The sequence below is a fragment of the Labrus bergylta genome, chromosome 17 (genome assembly GCF_963930695.1).
Source record: "Labrus bergylta chromosome 17, fLabBer1.1, whole genome shotgun sequence".
Classification (NCBI taxonomy): Eukaryota; Metazoa; Chordata; class Actinopteri; order Labriformes; family Labridae; genus Labrus; species Labrus bergylta.
In genome coordinates this window covers 20876639-20896362 of record NC_089211.1, presented here as the reverse complement: position 1 = coordinate 20896362, position 19724 = coordinate 20876639, and the positions used below count along the sequence as shown (strand labels likewise).

The following is a 19724-nucleotide window of genomic DNA, read 5'->3' as shown; positions in this document are numbered from 1 at the left end:
CTGAGAGTAGCCTTTCTCCAATGCTTTAACTCTCAACTCTTTCACATACAGCAGCTTCATCAGAGGCCATATCCTTCTTAACTATAACCAAGTAGGCACCCGTCTAGCATCAGTTATGCACATGCAAGTCTCTTCATTCATGTAAGCAATAATTGAAGGCTTTTATGGGCAAAAAAAGAACAGAGTCAGACGACCTTTGCCGTGATGGCATAAAAATAACAGCAACCAAGAGGCACTGGTTTGGCTCAGTCAATAGGGCAGGCACCCCATAAACAAAGGCCACAGATCACCCCGAGGAGCAACCTCCGGTTTTTGGAAAATGAGGCCAATGTGGAATGGCAAAAACCTGCAGTGTGTCCACTTGAGGCTTGAAGGAATCTACCTATAAACTAGGTTACTTTGCCAGTCAAGTTGATGTTAACCATTGGTTTCATGAAGTTAAAGGTAAAGTCCCGCACATTGTCTAACTTGCAAACAAACATTTATTGGCAACTTTTTGGGTTCTTCATCTGGCAAACAGTTTGTCAAAATGGGCATGACACCTTAGCCGTAGGAAGTGGCTACAAGCCTATCATCATTATGACGTCAGCCCTGAATCAAGAAATTAACAAACAAATAAACATCAGAGCACACACACCAGAAATTCAAACAAACTGCCAAACTGCCAAGAGGCAACTCTTAACTCAAACAGAACAACCCTGGTGTCCTGAGTAAAAGTCGTGTGTTAGATCCAATCACCCATCCCAATCTCTTCCCACGTCAATCTTCCTTATGGTTTTTTATACTCTTTTAAAAAGTTTTAAAATAGTTTAAACATTTTGCTGGACTTCAAGCAAGATCAGATACAGTGTTATAGTAAAAAGTGGAGGTCAATGGACCATATTTGAGGGAGTGGCTTCTTGTCAAACTTACCAACCGAGTTGTCTGCTCGCTCTTAGCACTCTTACGAATCCCTTTCATTTTCTGTAACATTCATCATCTTTGAGAGAAATTCTTTTTCATGACAGTGGTGTAAAAGAAGTCCAAGATGTTCACACATTGTTTGGTCTCCTGGCTGACAGATAAAAGATATTCTGATTCCTTTTGGAGGTGTGTGAGGTCCACTGTGCTGGATGGCTTCATTTCCCCCAGAACATTAGGCCCTCTTGCTCTTTAGGCCAAGATCAAAACTCTATTAGCAGCAATTGCTCTTTCCCTAATGTCATCAGTGTAATCGACTCTGCCTTTTCTATGGGAGAACCTCAGGAGCTTGAATCAGGGTTGGTCAATCAGAAACATTTTCATCTAATCAATTGTGACACCCTCTGGAGTATAGAAATGTCTCTAAATATCTGCTGCAGATTGGCGATGGTAAAGCTATGACAGATTCTTTCTTTGATTTATCTGCACCGTCAGGATGAAAATATGTAACAGCTTGCTACTTATTTTATCAAGAATGGGTATATAAAAGATGACTTAATTATTGTGTACAGAGTAATGGTGTTGTACTTGTTATGTTGTTGATCAAACTGTTGGTGTAAAATGAAGTAAATGGCTTTGCTTTCGTGCCAAAGCCTGCAGATCTGCTGCAATTTGAGGACAGTTCTGCCAACAGCTGCAGAGTCCTTTTTCACACTGAGGCCTGATCAGCTGTGTGAGCACAAAAGTCTGTGCCAGCCAAACAGTAGAAGTGAATCAAAGTTGTCTCTGTACAGGAGGATTGGGCAGATACGTGGATGAGATATGATACGTGTGACTGATTGCACAGTCTGCTGAATTCCAACCCCATTGGAATCTGTTTCCAGATCAGCAATTATGTCCAAATTCTTTGCAACGACAATGACAGCGCAGTGTTTCACTAATGTAAAAAAAAAAAAACATTTTGGCAAGAGCTTTGTGAATACGTGTCAGATTGTTTAACACAGCCGGGATGTTATCTGACAGCTACTGTTTGTTATTTAGTTGAATGGATCATGCTGATAGATTTGCGGTTTATGAGTTACAGATGGCAGGAATGCAAAAAGAAGGCTGAGATATTGGCTCTGTTGACTTCTGGTGATTCATTTGCAATTTATTGAGCAGTTAAGTAATCAGTCACTTTTGCTTACACTGTTGGGTGAAATCACAATTAAAGTAATTTCAGGACACTTTACATAAAAAGCAAGTGTAGACCATACTCTTTGTTGTAATCATTTCTGAGACCCAATAAACAAGTTCCACTTAACAGGCAGAAAGCTCAAACAGAACCAAGGTTCACTTTGATTGTCCCACAAAGTGAGAAATGTGTCTAGGGCACTTTACCCATTCTGCCAGCAATAAACAGACAATATTCACATTTACATTAAGCAACCAGAACCAGAATTAGGGGACTGCCGTCTGTCTAAGTGAATGGGTTGAGAAAGTTGTAGACAATGCCAATGTTAAAGATAAAAACGTGTCAGTATCAGAAATGTAGAAGTTGGAGTCAAGCAGGTCCCAGACAGCAGGTGGTCTGCATCAACGATCCAAAGAAATCCACAAGACTAAATAGCTCCAGGTGAAGGTTCAAAGTCAATAACGTCCAATAATGGTATCTGAAAAAAAATATAGACGAAGAAAGAGAGGTTAAGACAAGAGCTCAATATTTCAAGTCCCCAAACAGTCTAAGCCTATAGCAGCATAACTAGGCCTGGTACAAGCCTGTGCCAATCCCAATCATTATCAAAAGATAAGAAGTTTAAAACTAAGGAAGGTGTCTGCCTCCCAAACTGCTCCGACACTGCTAGATGATTCCAAAGAGTGGTTCCTGATAATTGAAGGCTCTACCTCCCATACTACTCTTGGATACTTTGGATCAGTGATACTCAACCCGAGGCTCTCAAGCCACATGTGACTCATTTGGGACTAGTTGTGGCTGTTTTAGGTCCTAAGTTATTTCTTATAAAAGGGAAACATTGTCAGCATATTGAAAACTCCCACGCATATTTTAGGAAAGAAATAGGTTTTTTGATTGTGGCTCTTGCAGAAATATTTTTTGGTCAGTGGGGCTCTTATTTCTAACAAGGCTGAGTATGAATGCTTTAGATCAAGTAGGTTCAACTTTGTATTTGTTCATGCTGTGCTAGTCATCCATTTCTCATATGGTTTGCCATTTCTTTTTAATTAAACACAAGATACCTTCGCCCTAAGAGCTTAGTGAAGAACCCTTCAAACTCATTCAGCAGTGCCATTGCCTTACTGGCTCTGTTTAATGCGAGCTCCAGGTATTGAGAAGACCAATACTTTCTACTCTTACCCAACCACATGTTCCCAACAGCCCAACTGAAAACTAGTAGTGCAACTAACACATCAACATGGTTATCAAGTAGGTGCGTTTGTTCACCGCTGTCAAGTTAGGCCCACAACACCTTAGAAAGTCAACAGGGTATTGAGCTCCGGCATCCCAGAGCCATAACCCTTCATGCTAGTTCTGTCTGCCCGTTATAGCCACTAGCAGTGCTGTCATGTCCTTATGTAAACACATCATACAAACAAACAAAAATGCAGCTATTCTTGGTGCAAACATTACACAAAGGAGACAAGAAAAACGTGTGAGAATGTAAAAGAGAAAGAGGGAAGGTAGAACCAGGGTGGGTAGCTTGTTATAGCTACAGCGCACATCTTCCCCTCCCCCCCCCAACCCCCTCCTTTAACATAACCATCAACGTGAAACGTAAAGCGATTCCTCTGATTCTAATTCTTCTTTCCAGTAGCCATATACATTTTTTCTTTCATCCCAGTTTTTTATTAAATCACAAACGTGAAATCGTGAACGTTGTATGACAGGCTTTCCCTCTTATCCTCAGGTGTGTGCAGGAGTATAAACTGGCAGGGGACGGCCGCTCCTGCCTCCTGCAGTCAGACAACTGTGAGGGACCAAAATGCCCAAGGCAAGATGCTCACTTCAATGACACCCTGTTCGGTGAGATGCTGCATGGATACAACAACAAAAGCCAGCAAGTCAACTTGGGACAGATATTCCAAATGACCTTCCGGTAATTAAAGTACATTATTCACACTTGCACCTATACACACACCCATAATCAGAATTACATTGTCTTTAATGGTGTTAAGAATCTTGTCTTAGCTTATAACTTGACCCCTTTTCTGTTGTCTTTCACAAACGCAATCTCTTATTATCTGCATCTACGGTTGTATTTCACACTGACAAGCCTCTTCCCTTGAGATCTTTTGTTTCACATCACAAATGTTTACACTTTTCTATCTCGGAAGACGCATCATCAGGGGCCTCTTTTATCAGTTTTTCTTGGCTTGTAGGAGAGATAGAAAAGCTGGAGATCTCAACGGAGCAGCTCTAAGAACCAGCAGCCAGGGTTCACTGTTGGGGTGCGGCATCTGTGTTTGCACAGATGTGTGTGTGTGTGTGTGTGAGCGAGAGAGAGAGAGAGGGAGACAAGGAATGAGAAGGAGCATGAGGGAGCGGTGGTTGAGTGAGGATTGAGACTTATCCCATGGCAGTTCTCCCTTAAACTGTCAGACGTCTGAAAACCTGGCTCACTCTGATAAATCGCACGCTGTTTGTGCTGAAATGCTCCTGTAATCACGGAGAGATGATAAAGGTCTATCTATGCGCAAATACAGGCACACATGGAAGAACACACACAACCTATATCTGGCTTTCATTGTGTCTGTCTTAGACGTGCACACACACACACACACACACATGCTATACATCCACACAGTCTTTCAAGTAACCATGAAATGCGTTTCATCTCTCCTGCCCTGTGGGTCACAATGGTTATGCTCGGATAAACGCAGCCACATGATCGGTCTGCTGTGTTTCTTCAGGGTCAGGCCTTTGTACTGTGTTGCAGTTATGAATTTGTACAGCATCTTCCATGGAAACCGAGAACAAGTCTCGCAGCGTTTTCCTTCAGATATTTTTTTTTTTTTTTAGCAAATAGTAATAAAGTCATTGAAAACCCAGACTGCATTATGGCTCTAATCATAAAGTCTGCTTTCTATTCAAGGGAACCATATAAAAGTCTAGGCTGAGTGATGTGAGATGACTCTGAATCCATAGTGAGAACTTTTCTCAGAAATGTTCTATAATTCAGGGGCTTGTCATTCTACATAAATCTCCGAAGCTGTCAGCGTTTAGAGTGCGTAATCCACAGAAAAGTGTACGGTGAAGGGCCTTAATATTATTTTTATTCATCTTTGAAGTACATTCTCTAAGATGAAGCCGGTTCAAATTTATATTTAATTGAATGCATTTGAGTTGAAAAGCATTAGTGCTCAATGGTGTCTTGTGCCTCCGTCCTTGAAGATGTCTGTAGGATGTGGGCGTCTTAAACTACCCAAAAAGAAGGCGGATAATCATGGAGTAACGTTGGAGCACAAGCAGTATTTTGATCTAGAAAATAGAGACAAAGTTTTACATGGTCTTTGTAATCACAATTTAGCAAGGACATGTGGATGTGGATGTTAAGCTACAGGGCGGACCAAAGGCTGGTTGGTGCTAGCGCTGCTAACGTTAGCCACACAATTTTTTTTTTGTAAATTGGGCTCAATTGTGAATGTGTTCTGACTGTGTTCTGACTTTTAAACTAGTTGGTTACATGAAATTTAACGTTTTTCGTTTAAGTGACTGGGAAATGTCTGCTGGGAACATCCGGACTACACAACAAGTACTGTCTTCAGACATTGTGCCGCCAAACAAGTGAAAATACCATTCGGAGGCATCGCATCAGAGTCAGTTAAAAGCAATAAATGCTGTTAAATGTTAAACATTTGGAAGTTACTTGCCGACTTGACGTCATAGTCATCATCGCATTTTGGGAAAATATGTTTTGTTGATGTTTAGATTCTTTTCATGAATTCACGTATTGAACATCAACTGTTTGCTGGGATATAACTTATAACAGAGACATTCACACATCCTCTTTGTAGCATCCATGATATTTGTTGCTGTCTTTCCAAACTGAACTCATTTAAACACACTGAAGTCGGAATAACGACTTCCCAACTCAGAAACTGAGACCATCTGAGGAGCACATGAATGCAGCATTAGGGCCTGAGGATGCACTCAGCAACACACATACACAAACTCACACACACAGACACTCAAAAACAGAGGTCGGTCACACAAACAGGAGAGGGGGTGCAGCTGGGGCCGTGACAGAAAAAGTTTTGGAACCAGTACAGTATGGTAAGTTCAAAGATTTGAAGAGCTGTCAACACAGGATCTTAAAGGTAACACGGCTTTACCTCTCTTCTTTGTCTTTAGGTGGATTTGTACTTAAGAACTAACATCTTAAGATGGGATACTTTAGAGCGGGACTGAAATAAAAAAGTATTTAGAAGGGGATTATCTCCTTTGATCAACTAAAGAGCTCTAAGCTTGAAAAAAAAAAAAAAAGGCTTCAAATCCATCTTAAGAGAATTTCTTGGAATGACTGACACGTCTGCAGCCTTGTCTGGGAAAAAAAGACTAAAAGCCCCATTTTCCCAAAGCTAGCCCACTTGGGGACTAGCCTTAAATACACCAAACATGGCTCAGTTTGACAGATAAAACAAAGGCAAAGTTTGAAGGTTTTTAAAACCAGGGGGAAGCAGTCAGTTCATCCATTTGCCCTAAAGCGGTGTGGAGCACAGTGGGTCTCCTGCCACTGGAATCCAGACCAGCGCAGCACACTGGGCTACATCAAAACCATGGCCGGTAAAGAGATTTACACATAAGCCAGGGCTCGGGTGGGGTTACACACACGACAGGGTTTAAACTATACTCAAAGATATTGGCAGCTCTCAGACACGCTACACAAGCATTGAAGGATCTGAAGATTATCATAGGAAGAAGTGTATGACACAATCGCACATTGTTGCAGTTTTCAACATAATTTGCTTAAAAGGTTTCCTCCAAAATAGGAAAATTATCAGCGAGAACTAAAGGGGACATTTTCAATTTACAAGATTTCATTGATTGTCCAGTTGTTGAGATAGTCCACATCTTGAGAAACTCAGCATCCTTCTACACCTCCAAACATCCTCTTCTTTCAGCTACATCATTAACAAGTAAAAATGTGCACATGGCATTAAAAAAATAATGTGTTAGGAACCTGAAACGGCTGTTTTCTTTTGCCGAGTAAATGTAGTATTTCATTACTGAGTCCAGTATTTTGGCTCCGTCCTGGATTGATCAATCCAAGACAATTTACCCCAAAAGCTATAACACTGCCAGTACAATAACTCTTAACTTAGTTACGAGATTACAAAAACATTTTCATTGGCCACAGTTTACCTCTGTCTGATAAAAATCCATTTGTTTGTCTGTTAGGCCTCACATAAAATTGTAATAGGGCGAAAAATCTTTGTTGAAGATCTGTAAAAGATGGAGTCTCCCTCCAGTCATGGGGCAACTGCAGTCAAGTGTGCTCAATAAATATCTTTATCCCCTCACTGAATACCAAGTTTGTAGCCACTCACCTTCTAGCTCTCAACCCCCTCACCACCCTTTGTCCAATTGGCTGTTTGATAATAAGGTACTGAGGTTATTCTAGGAAGGTAAATCCATGCAGTTGCATTGCATGTGGGTTTTTTTTGTGATGGAGTTCCACGTTATCTGCTGTGAGCTGTCTGTAAAATGCTTTGTTTTTTTTTTCAACTCAATATTCCTTTGAATAAACCTGTTCAATTTAAACCTGCTCCCGGAAGGTGGCGAAAAATTTACATGCTAATTGCAGGATCCCCTCTTATCATGTTCCCTGCAGTTGGAAGCACACTTCACTGATTACATGCAGACACATAAGAAAAGTGCACTTCCTTGCTGATGTGCTTCTTTTGGATAATAAACACGTGTGTCTTAGCTGAAGGATCGTCTGAGACGAAGCGAGAAAAGGGCGTTTAATGCAAACTTACCAAATGTACAAAGTTCAGCAGATATTGGAATGCCACAGAAAAATTAAAGGTAGGAAGAAAACTTGCTAGAATAGGGGTTGCCAAACTTTTTGGCACACAACCTCAAAACTAAAAGTGCTAGAGACTGGGGACCCCCACTGTCCTTGGTGATGGTTAATGCACATAAGAACAGAGCATCCTAAAAACCAATGAATTGCTTTAAAAATGAAGAACGGCATGAAGCAGAAGACAAGTAATCTCCATGAATGGACTGAAGCACTGACCCGACATACAAAATGAATAAACAGTTACACAGGTGATGTCTGTGTGTGTTTTTGAGTGTAGGGACCAACGAACACCAACATTGTTGCAGTCATGTGCAAACTTACATTTTAAGAATTTTTTTACAAATCGCTTTGATTTCACCATAACTCTAACTTAACATCCAGGTTCTTCCTGAACAGCATTTTTGTATATATTTTCACAATAATGGGTAATGTATTCAATTTTAAATCATTCTAAATTTCTCTTTGGGATTTTGGAAGGTATCTTGCGACCCCCTGGTGGGTCCCGACCCCCACTTTGGGAACCACTGTAACTAGAAAATGCATTGATTACTGTATGCACTATGTGTTTCTGTCTTTATATGTTGGTCTTGATCGAACTTATTCCAGCGAACATTTTGAAAGTCAAATTTTCCTTGAGCTATTCATCATTGTAAGTCTAACCAGACAAGCTAAGCACACAGGAGTATTATACTTGACTCCCGGTGCCTCTAATTAAACATGTGTAGTACTGCATGTCATCTCACCAAGGCACTCATTCTGCTTATCAAATCCACTGAGTCTTTAAGCCAAAGAACAATAGCTTTGTCTCCTGAATGGCTTGCTCCCATAAGACTCCACCACACACTCCCCACCTACATGCTATATATTTAAAGTGATGTGCAGAGAGTCTTTGATATGCAGATGCTAGTCCCATCCCATAGCCAAGCACCCTTTTTTTATTTCTATTTTACTTGCCTCCACTGTCTACTGATTCTCTCCCTCTGCTTCTCTCTCTATCTCTCTCTCTCTCTCTCTCTCTCATACCATCCCTCTGCATGAGCAGTTAAATATCTGATAATTGAGATTAATTATAAGATTTTCAGTCACAGCATCACAGGAAGTGTTTTTAATATCAAATATTACCCGTGATTTATGGCTGTTCTGCATACATTTTGTTTCACATTATTCTCACTTTACTCAGCTTCTTAAAGTAGACCAAGTGAGAGGATTAAGCAATTTGAAATTTATGAAATTAGAGAATAATACAATGCAATGGAAGCATGCATATATATGATAATGTTATATGTGTTAATATGAATGTCACGGCTGAGAACAATTTCATTAAGACCTGATTGCTATGTAAAGATATGAAAATGGAACACATCCTCTAGATGATGTATATGTAATTATCTTATTAAATTAAAAAAATGTTCTTTAAGTGAACTGAGGATGGATGAACATTAAGTAGTAGCTTGCTTTTTTGACAGCACGTAATAACCTTCACATATTTAAATGCAAACCACTTTTCCATCCAGCTTTTAAATTGATGTAAAGAAAAACACATCTTTCATCCGTTTTCATTCCAAATACATGTTCCAAAGTATTCCTTTGTGCACCTTTAAGCACAGTAATAACATATTGCCACTCACAGAGGCATGTGGATTGATGGGAAGTAGAGGATATGGATTTGTGAGGAGTTGTAGGACAGTCATCATGGCTGCCCATCAGCTCTGGAGTGCATTTTTGGTCTATAAGAGGGTGTGCTATATGGGGATGTCAATTGAAATTGGGAAATACTGCAGAAAAGTATCACTTAAAGATGGCAGTGCATTAGGAAGGAAATAACAACCAGACTCATTCACACATACAGTGCTCTGACACACTAACATGAACAGTTAAGTTGAGCTAGGTTATAGCTTAATTAAGCCATTTAATTGGACGACTGTCCTTGTCCCAGTATACAAGCACCGAGGAAGAAAATATTTATTGATGGAAAAATGTCCAACTCTGCTACAGTAAGTGGTCATATGCCCCCTTTCAGTGGGATTCTACTGGATCTTCTTCCAGTCGACCTTGCTTAGATGTTAGCAAATGGCAAAGTGATGGTTGAAAACATGAACAACTTCACAGCTCTCTGCATTTTGTACATACTCTACTCTTTACTTTCAGTTCCAATATGATGCACGCTATCTCTCTAGCTTGTACAGTAGTAATATAGGAAGATAGTCGACATGGCTTCACATTTATGCTGCTCAACTTCTGGGTCAAAGGCTGACAAGGAAACTGTGGAGCATGCACAGAAAGAGTAGTCAAGTTTGGGTCCAAAACATGCAAGAGTTCATCGATCTCCAAACGCAGAATATTGTGTTATTCACTGAGAGTTTATTGGTGGATTTTACACTCCACCTGAAGACAGAACGTACACAGAGCTGGTTGCCACAGGCCACAATCAGCCCTACCCACGCCTTCCTGTTATCTATTATAATTATATTCCCTTCAACACAATCACGTAAAAAATTGCTGTTGTACCATTATGAGCAATGAGTCATATTATCTTCTATGCAGATGACTATCGCATTTATTTCCCCTAATTTTGAATTCTTAATCAAGTGTAATCATCAAGGATATATAATTTGTAACTCGCTCTCTGAGAAATGAATCTTGTTTCAATCATGCTTCATCCTTCGACTTATGGATGGAAACCTCGTCCCGAGTGTTCTTCTTCCTGCCAAACAATTGCACACAGAGTGAACGACTGACAGGCATTTTTCTTGATACAAATTAGAGGGAGCGTTTGAAAAAAAGAAGACAAAGACGTTTCACCTGCTTTGTGAAGGTGATGCTGCCACCCGTGTCACTATGATGTCAAAGACACTTTTCACAGGAAAAAGAAAAAGACACAGTGGGGAAGAAAGAGACAAAACTGCTTTTGATATGCATTCTGCAACTAACTCCTCATCAATGTTTACCTCTCGTACTAAGACAACAACACAAAATGAATACTTTTTTGAATCTGGGAGCCCACAAGGCTTACAGGCATAGAAACACAGCCACATTTCCATGTTTCTCTGTAATTTTCAGTAATTATCTCCTTGGTGAACACACGGTAGCTTCTACTGGGTAGTTGAGCCAACAAACATAAGGCAATCTCTTCCCACTTTAATCAGAAGCCAAGGGAAAGTAAGGCAGAGTGTGCGGGTGAAGGGTTAAGCTCCTTGAGGGTCATGAGGAGCTTCTTAATTCCCTTCAAGAAGTAAGTGGTGTACTTGCTTGTTCTTTCTCAAGCACCAAACATTTAATTTTGAATCTAAATTGCACAAGTCTATGCATGTTATCTATGCAGGTTGGCCACATTTTGGATCACATTCAGCGGCAAGCCATGGGAAATATTCAGACATATTATTCTTGTTTTTGCACAACAAACAGTGGGGCATAGCTTCAGAGAAACTCTGCTCCGATGGTGTTTATCGGTATGTGGTTTGATAACGAATAACAAATTCCCTTTCCAGTCTCCCGTTCATAGGCCTGTCTGTTGGAGTCCATCTCCACAGACTGTCTGGTCTTACTCTGGTCATACTCACTCCCATGAATAAACTGTCCCACAGAGCGCCCCTCCAGGCCTCCAGTATGTACTTCTGTTTCTCCATGTGCAGTCGTTTCTGAATGTGTGCGTGTGTGTGTTTTTGAATTGTTTGGTTTATGTATTTGCAGAGCGTTTGATGTCAATGCAGTTGTTTCGACTTTTGCAGAATGTTTGTTTCATTGTCAGCGTGTTTCAGCCCTTGCATTTCTTTTGTACATTTGCGTTTGCTTTTAAAAGTGCAGTGTCTTTCAATGTGCTGTGCATACTCTAACCACACATTATTTCAGCTGTTGCTGAGCTGATGCACCTACCGACCACCATAATATGACCATAATGTGAGACCACCTGGAGATCTGCTGCATCTTTTTCTTGATAATATACGAGCAAATTCCCCAAACAATTTGTGACATTGTGACAAATGTAAATGCAGCAAAAATGACAGCAACTGGTCTGTTCAGTTTCCCAAATGCTTAAAGTGTGTTGTTAAAAGTAGAGGCTATGCAGCTAGAGCTGTAAACATGACCCTCTCCCAACTTTGATGGAACAAATGGTTGGCATCAAATCAAAACAAGCACACAATTTTCCTGAAACAGTAAATATCCCAGTTTCAATATTTAACAAGTTGTCTTTGGGTTTCAATGTTTTACAAATCAACATATTCTGTTTTTAATTAAATTATACATTAAGTACCCTCAGCCCTGTGATTGATTGGTGAACAGTCCAGGGTGTAACCCCCCCCCCATGAGCCAGAACGGGAAAAAGCGGTAAAGATAGTGGATTGATGGATGGACTATTTCCCCAATTTTTTTGGCAGCTGGGTTGTACTTATTATTGTTCTTAAAGGGTCAACCAAACCCTTGCAAAAAATGACAAGGATTGTAATGTCCTTGCTGACAATAAATAATTAGGAGGTTATTGGGGGACATCAATGAGTAGTAAATATTTTGACAAAATGCATGCTAATAAACTACAAGCTAATGGTGAATATGTGTGTCTTGATATAAAGTATGACATGTTACCACAGTAATATCAAGATGCATGCTAATGCTAGCACAAATTGAGGTCTAAAATTCAGGTTAACTCAGCCTTTGTGGATTGATTCTTTATTAGCTTCTACAAAGTGTTTGTTCTTCCATAGCTTTATAAGTCAGCTGAAGTGCTGTTCTAAATTGCTGACTTACATATTGCAGCAGCTTTCATCCTGGAAAGTTTAGTTCTTGTTCACATATTGACATCTCAGCAGAGGGAATTTTGGGGGAAAATAAGATTGCGAGTGTAAGATGTGGTTTTTCGAAAGCCTCAGTTATCCCTTCATGTTTGTGACTTAGCAGACATAAGGTGAGCACGTTTGGGAGACTGTCGAGGCTTTGTGAGTGTGTGTGCTCAGACATTTGTGTGTTTACCTCAGTGGCGGCTTGCGTTTGCTGGAGTGAGTCAGCGCTCATGCATACGTGAGTGTGATCATTCCTGAGGCAGTCACTCTCTGCTCAATAACTCACATGGAAAAGGCAGGACCTAATAGACCCTGGCCTAATATCAGCTAATGTCAGAGAGGCTTATAGCTGACTACCTGCTGTTTGACTGCTGGAAAAAAAGGGGGGAGAGAGAGTGTAAGAGAGGTAGAAAAAGAACGGATGGGTAGGGGCAGCGATAAGGAAAGAAGGAAAATGAATAGGGAAGCAAATGGGAAGAGAAAAGGCTAAATCAAAAGAGCACAGTCGAGCAAAAGTTAGGGAGCGAGACACTGGGAGGGAGTAACTGTGAGAGAAATGCAAAAGAGGAAAAAGCTGATAGCAGTAGTGCACCAAATGAGGAATGGACTGTGAGGCAGTATTAGACTTTGTACACTGATAGATATAGTTAAACCAGGCAGGGCGACAGTGGATTGATGCAAGGAAAATAAAGCCCAAACAACTGCTCAAAGAAGAATATATAAATCAAAAATCTGTTAAAATCTATGATTATTTACAATGTTTCAATCTGTGAGAGACCTTTAAAGGTATAATATGTAAAAAATATTACAGCGAAAAAATTAATGTAAAAATCCATTAATTCAAAATTGACTAAACCTGTTATATATTTTTTGTTGAGTACTTACATTACCTCAAATATTTCCAACAGTTATCAAAGCCAGAGAAATCCGTAATTTTATAACGGGATGTGTCTAGTCCTGGCGGCCGCCATGATGGAGCCGCCATGCCAGACACAAAATGTTTATCGTTGCCAAGGAAACACCGTGTCACGTCAAAGGCTGCTGCATAAGGAAGCGGGAATAGCTACTGAAAGCTGCCGTACTGTTGCTGTGATAAAAACTTCATGTAAAGTCAAGTATACTTTGATACATCGTCGGTAAACATATTCTCTTTGTCAGGTTCGTCTTGACTGCGGTCTAGTCACTGTTCGTTTTAATGGGGTAGTAATAGCGAGTATTCCCATGATTCCCCTCCAGCATCGACGTCATGTTTTTGTTATTATTTTCACTTGAGAGCCCCCTGGTGGCGGAATTTACATACCCTAAAGTTTAATCAGTCCCTAAATAAATCTTTCCTAAAATAACATATTTGGCCAGATTTTTCTCTTTCATTAAAGATTTATGTCACCTCAGGAACAGACGGGTCGACCAACTTACCAACTTGTACACAAATGCTGACAGATACCTTTACTTTCAGGCAAGAATCCAGCACACCTGAAAAAAACCTGTCACTTAATGAAGCCAAATTAACTGAGGGTTTGGTATGCGGGGTTTCTTTAATACATTTCTTGAATACAGGGAAAGAAAAAAGGATTCCCTTCAGAGAGAATCTTGGTGTTGTTACGCCCCACCATAAGGGGGCCCTATGGGGCTAACAACAATCCAAAAATTGACCTGGTAATACACCTTAACCAAGTCAAAATCAAGTTTTTTCTTTTTTTAAATGATAACAAAGATCGACTGAGAAACTAATATGACAAAACACAACAAGACAATCCCTGACTGAGAGGCACAGCAGGCCCAACTCTAAAAGCCTCTCTTCCTGAAGCCAGCATTGGCTTTTTTCATTAGTAGCTTCACCTGGAAGGGGAGAAGGGACAAACAGCACAGGGAGGCATACATCGGTCACAGCGCCATTGCAGTTTCATTGTCTTGTTTTATTTTAGTCCCACAAAAGACCTGTTTCAGGAAGGTAAAAAGGTGGTCAGATCATACAGCGAGTACCGCTCTGTCCAGAATATACTATAGTCCCTTCCTGGGCCCCATTTGGAAAGGCAATTATAGGAGTGGGCTCTGTTCACAGTGCAACTTTACCACTAGTTATATCGCTCCCCAGAGGTGCATTCTCCAAACGCCGGCTGTTCCTCTTTTATTTGTGTCAGTGTTTGTCACCAGAAGTACTTTCACATTGTTTTGTTCAACTAGAGGTCTAATTCATCATCAAAAGAAATGTTTTTATTTATTTTTTTATTGATTATACAGCCTTTTCATTCCTCCACTTAGACTCTTTGCAATTACACGGAACATTTGACGGCATACTCAATTTACTCTGCGCCTGGTTTTTATTTTAGCACAAATGACTCCCTAGTCGCTCTACGTAACCTTTACCTTATGAAGGTTCAAATTTCTATTCCACATAAATGAAGCTTAAGCAGCATCCAGAATCAAGGACAATGACTTTGTGTATTTAATTAGTTCTGCTGGTGATGCTGTTGTGCACTCATGCTAGACTGATAAAATCACTTTCATGTGCAGCAGCCAGTGAATCAATAGTCGACTGGAGGGGTGAAAAATGAGAATATGCAGCAAAGAGATTTAAACCCTCAGCCTCAGAATGTGATGGAGTTGCCTCACAGGGGGGTTGATAACAATGCCGGTCCTCCATAATGGCTCCAGCCGCCCCCCCTGCTTTCACTGGAGGAAAAAAAACAGCATGGAGTTATTTGTGGACCTGGGCTAAATCCTGAATTAGCGGCTAGATGTTTTTAGTATTGATTAATGAACTACGGCGGCAGAAGTGAGCTGCAGGGTGGCAGCACTTGTAATTTTGTATCCCCTCTGGACTCCTATCTGTCTTTACTCTTCCTCATCCTTCTCACCCTATCACTTTGCCCTGCTTTCTCCAAGATTGTTGCCTTCTGCTGTAAATTAACCATTCATAAATAATTCATAACTATCAATTCATAAATAGATGGCAGCTCCAAGCCATTTTCAGCTTCATTCAGCCATATGAAGTTTGCTATACTGAGCATTCGCCCACACATACCTCAGCAAGGCCATAATATAAAGTAGTTAATTACCACTGCTGTGATGTGATTTCCAGAGCCTGCCTATTAAGATTCAACTTCACAAACCAGCTCTACTTTTGTTAGACATATCAAGTTCATAGACAGACGAACAGATAACAAATGACATTTAATCATCCCTTCATGTCAGTCATAGTACTCAGTTGTTCTATCAAATGAAACAAAACACAGGCCACCTTCATGCTTTGGCCCATAACTGCCCATCAAATGCAAATTCAAAATGGTGATGAGATTCTTAAACGTCCTTTGAGCATCTTTTATATGCCAGGATGGCAGAGGGTAAACCAGACATTATTAGATCAGGATGTTTGCTCTATATGAGGATGCACAAAGCTTGTTTGCAGAGATGCACTCTCATACACCAATATAAATGAATATATATATATATATAAACACAAAGGTCTTGTGTCAAAGTTACAGAGCGAGTTCTTGTATTGTCAGAATTATTAAAAAAACTTTATAGATCCCTCGGGGGAAATTTGGTCGCATTGGAGTTGCTCCTATTATGAAAGAGAAGTATAAGATAAATTGCAAGAAGTAGGAAACATACACCCATACACCCAATTCATGTTGCATCCTTGGGTGAAATAAGTCCAAGAACTAGCCTATTGACACAAAGTGCCTGACACTTTAAGCAATGGTTTAAAAAGTTGTATGGCCACAGGCAGGAATGACTTGTGTTGGCACTCTGTGGTATTGTATCTTGCTGTATTGACTCTTGCTCTGCATGCACTATGGCGCTTGAACAGCATGTCATTGAGTGGGTGGGGGACACTGTCCTTGATTATGTGGGGTTTTTTTTGGTCAGTAACTGCAGCCAGAAACTACAGTTTCTTGGCCTTTTTTCAAAAACAGGACAGGAAGGACCGCCACAGACTTATGAAAACTTGCTCAGCAATGCCGCACAGATGTTTTAGGAACTCAAGACACTAAAACTGTGAATGGCTCTGTCCTTACTTGTGATCCCAACAAAGTCAACAATAGCCACTTGGTTGGAAACAGAGGTTACCATATCCTTGGCCTCAGATCCACAAGTCTTTTTCTTTATTGGGAACAATATCCATCATCACCATCAGTGTTGGGCAGTAACACATTACTATTAACGCGTTACAGTAATGATATTATCTTTACTAGTAACGAGTAGTGTAACGATTTATTAATGACATTCCAGTAATAATATTACAGTTACCCACACAAAAATAATTTGTTACAACCTTACTGTTGTTGTTATTACCCCACTAAAGATTTAAAATGCAACAATCCCCAGATTAATTATGTCGCGCTCGTCAGCCAAGCAGGAAGGAAGTTCACATCATGGTTGCCAGGTTCGCGGTTTTTCTGGAATTGGGTTTCTTTTTAGGTGCTGCCTCGGGTAGTTTTTTTTTTTTGGGGGGGGGGACATTGTGTTTGTTTTGTCTATTGTTGTCACACATACCTGGCTACCCTTGCTATCTTGGAAGATGGAAGCGCCCACGTCTACATTCAGCCGCTGGAAATATTCCAATTACTTTAGTTTTGTCGAGAGGAGAGATGACAAAATCATCGTTGTCAGATCCACTTTTAAACATTGTCCTAAGCCAGGTCATGTGTTATCAAATTTCTCTCCTGGGTAAACTGTAGGACTCAACAAAGTCCATATCAACACCCTTGATGAAAACAGTTGGTCAGCTGTGCCTTGGATCTCTTTAGATCCAAAACCATCTTGTTTGGCTTTGACTAACTGAGGTACAGATGGTTTGCGAGACATGACTGTGCCCTGTGGGGTCACACTGTTGCTAATCACACTTTTGCAAGCCCACATACTATGGCCTGCCAGTCAGGTAGTTGACAATCTAGGCATGCACTTACATTGCCGTCAGCTTCTCCCCCTGGCAAGAAACACTCCAAACACTCCATCCATCCATCTATCCATCCATTCGTTATCTATACCCCTTATCTGATCCCATTCAAGGTTGCAGGAGACTGCAGTAGAGGCGGGGTACATCCTGCACTGGTTGCCAGTTAATCACAGGGCTGACATAGATTGACCTACAAACATTCATGCTGACATTCACACAGACAATTTAGAGTGACCAGTTCACCTAACGATCATGTATTTGGACTTTTGGAGGAAGCTGGAGTACCCGAAAAAGAACCCATGTATGCACGGTGAAAACATGCAAACTCCACATGTAGAGAGGCCCCTGTTCTGTTAAGGATTCCAACCAGGAACCTTCTTGCTGTGAGGCAACAGTGATAACACCATTGTGCGGCCAGTTCAACAAAACAAAAAAAAATACTGCATTTTCAACTCCCTGTCAGAGCTGATAGGCAAACTTGAGGGGTTCTTGATCATGGTTTGGAGCTGCTCTAGCACAAGTCTTGTTCTTGTTTCATCAGGCCAAGTCTCATTATTCTGAACCTCACTGTTCTGTCAGCATAAAATATTAAAGAGCTATGCAGTTCACTGTTTTGTCTTAAAAATAAACTGGGAAAAACATATTTCTGTCTTTTTGACAGCTTCATGAGTTGTCTTGATTTACTCACAACAGAAGAAATGTGATTTGATTTGCCTCCTGATTTTTGTGCAAAGTCAGAAATACCCATTGTAGTATCCTCTACGAAAGTCCTCTACCAAACCCTCTGAAGTGCCCCTCCAATTTTAGGATGATGACTGGAGAGTATGTCAAGAACAGTTTCACTGCTGGTTAGGGTTTAGGGTAACATTGTGGCATCTTTGCATGAGTGAATAAGAGACAGCGTGAGACAAGGAGAGAGAGGGTGAGACTGAGGTGGACAGAAGTTTGTTAGGATTGATGGACACAAACGGGGGGGGTTTAGAGAAAGTGCAGGCAGAATAATAATAAGAATAAAAGCAATAGCTCTAATCACTTCCATGGCTAGCTGGCCCGCATGCCCCTCTCACACTGCATTTCTAAGCTTCATCTCTATGGTAATACTCCAGGCCACCAGAGTTCATTTCCACAATTTCTTAAGGCAGGCCAACAGAGATATCGAAGAACAAAAAAATAAAACAGAATGTCTGTGCTCGCTCACATTGTATTACAATTTTATGCTTCCAGGGTCCAGGGAAGTAAACGTTGAGGTTGAGTGGATTCTGTGCGAGAGCCAAAAGGGGAGAGAGGATGACAAAAACAATATGTAAAGTCAAATTTGTACAACAAGCAAAACTTGTAACACTTGTTTTATCATCCCACTCAAGATGTCTCTGTATCTCTGTCAAGGCATATTTTAAATACTACATTTTCAAACTTTTCTTTCCAGCTAAATTAGTGCCTTTGTGGAACATGCTTTAAAATCTGACTAGCATCAAAGAAATGACCACTGATTTGCATTGGATTGTCAGAATGCTATTTACATTTCTGTTTATTATTCGCTGTCAATCTTGCACACGCAGGAGCCTGGACATTAAAGTGGTTAAGATTAAGCCAGACCAGATCGGGAGGTTGATAATCAACTGACACTGTCAAAACTGTCGTGCAAAAGTTCCACAAACATTTATTGTAAGTTTATCTTCATTTGCCTTTACATATACAAAGGAAAAGAAAATGAAGGTAAGTTACTAGCTTCTGTAGCCAATCCAGACACCAAAACGCGTGTATTAATAATATTCTCAGTTTTGTGACTTTAATTGTTGGACTACAAAACTCAAATGCTATAGTCCACCTTTTTTATTTTTAAATCTGAATGGTACTACGGAATAAATTGGTTAGGGAGAACAACTGAATTTCACTACTTTTAATAAACATGACGCAAATGTCAGTACCCAATGCTTACTACTTTTTTAGCATGGCCACTTTCATTGCCTGTCATGATTCTTGTTAAACATGTATGCTAACGGCACCTTACTACTTACTTTAGCTCAGTTAGCATACAGCGTAAGTGAATTGACCCTGACCCGATGGGGCCTATTCTGATATTTTATACTGAAGGGGTTGGGATGTCTGTGTATTTGATGTAAT

The 19724-nt window shown here is 40.4% G+C and overlaps 1 protein-coding gene across 1 annotated transcript in view; it reads left to right on the top strand.

Moving 5' to 3' along the window:
- Positions 1-19724, top strand: part of LOC109987349 (astrotactin-2) — a 309847-nt gene that overhangs the window by 215013 nt on the left and 75110 nt on the right. Inside the window, exon 13 of the mRNA XM_065965428.1 lies at positions 3804-3992. Coding sequence (XP_065821500.1) covers positions 3804-3992 — 189 coding nt within the window. The remainder of the gene's footprint in view (positions 1-3803; positions 3993-19724) is intronic.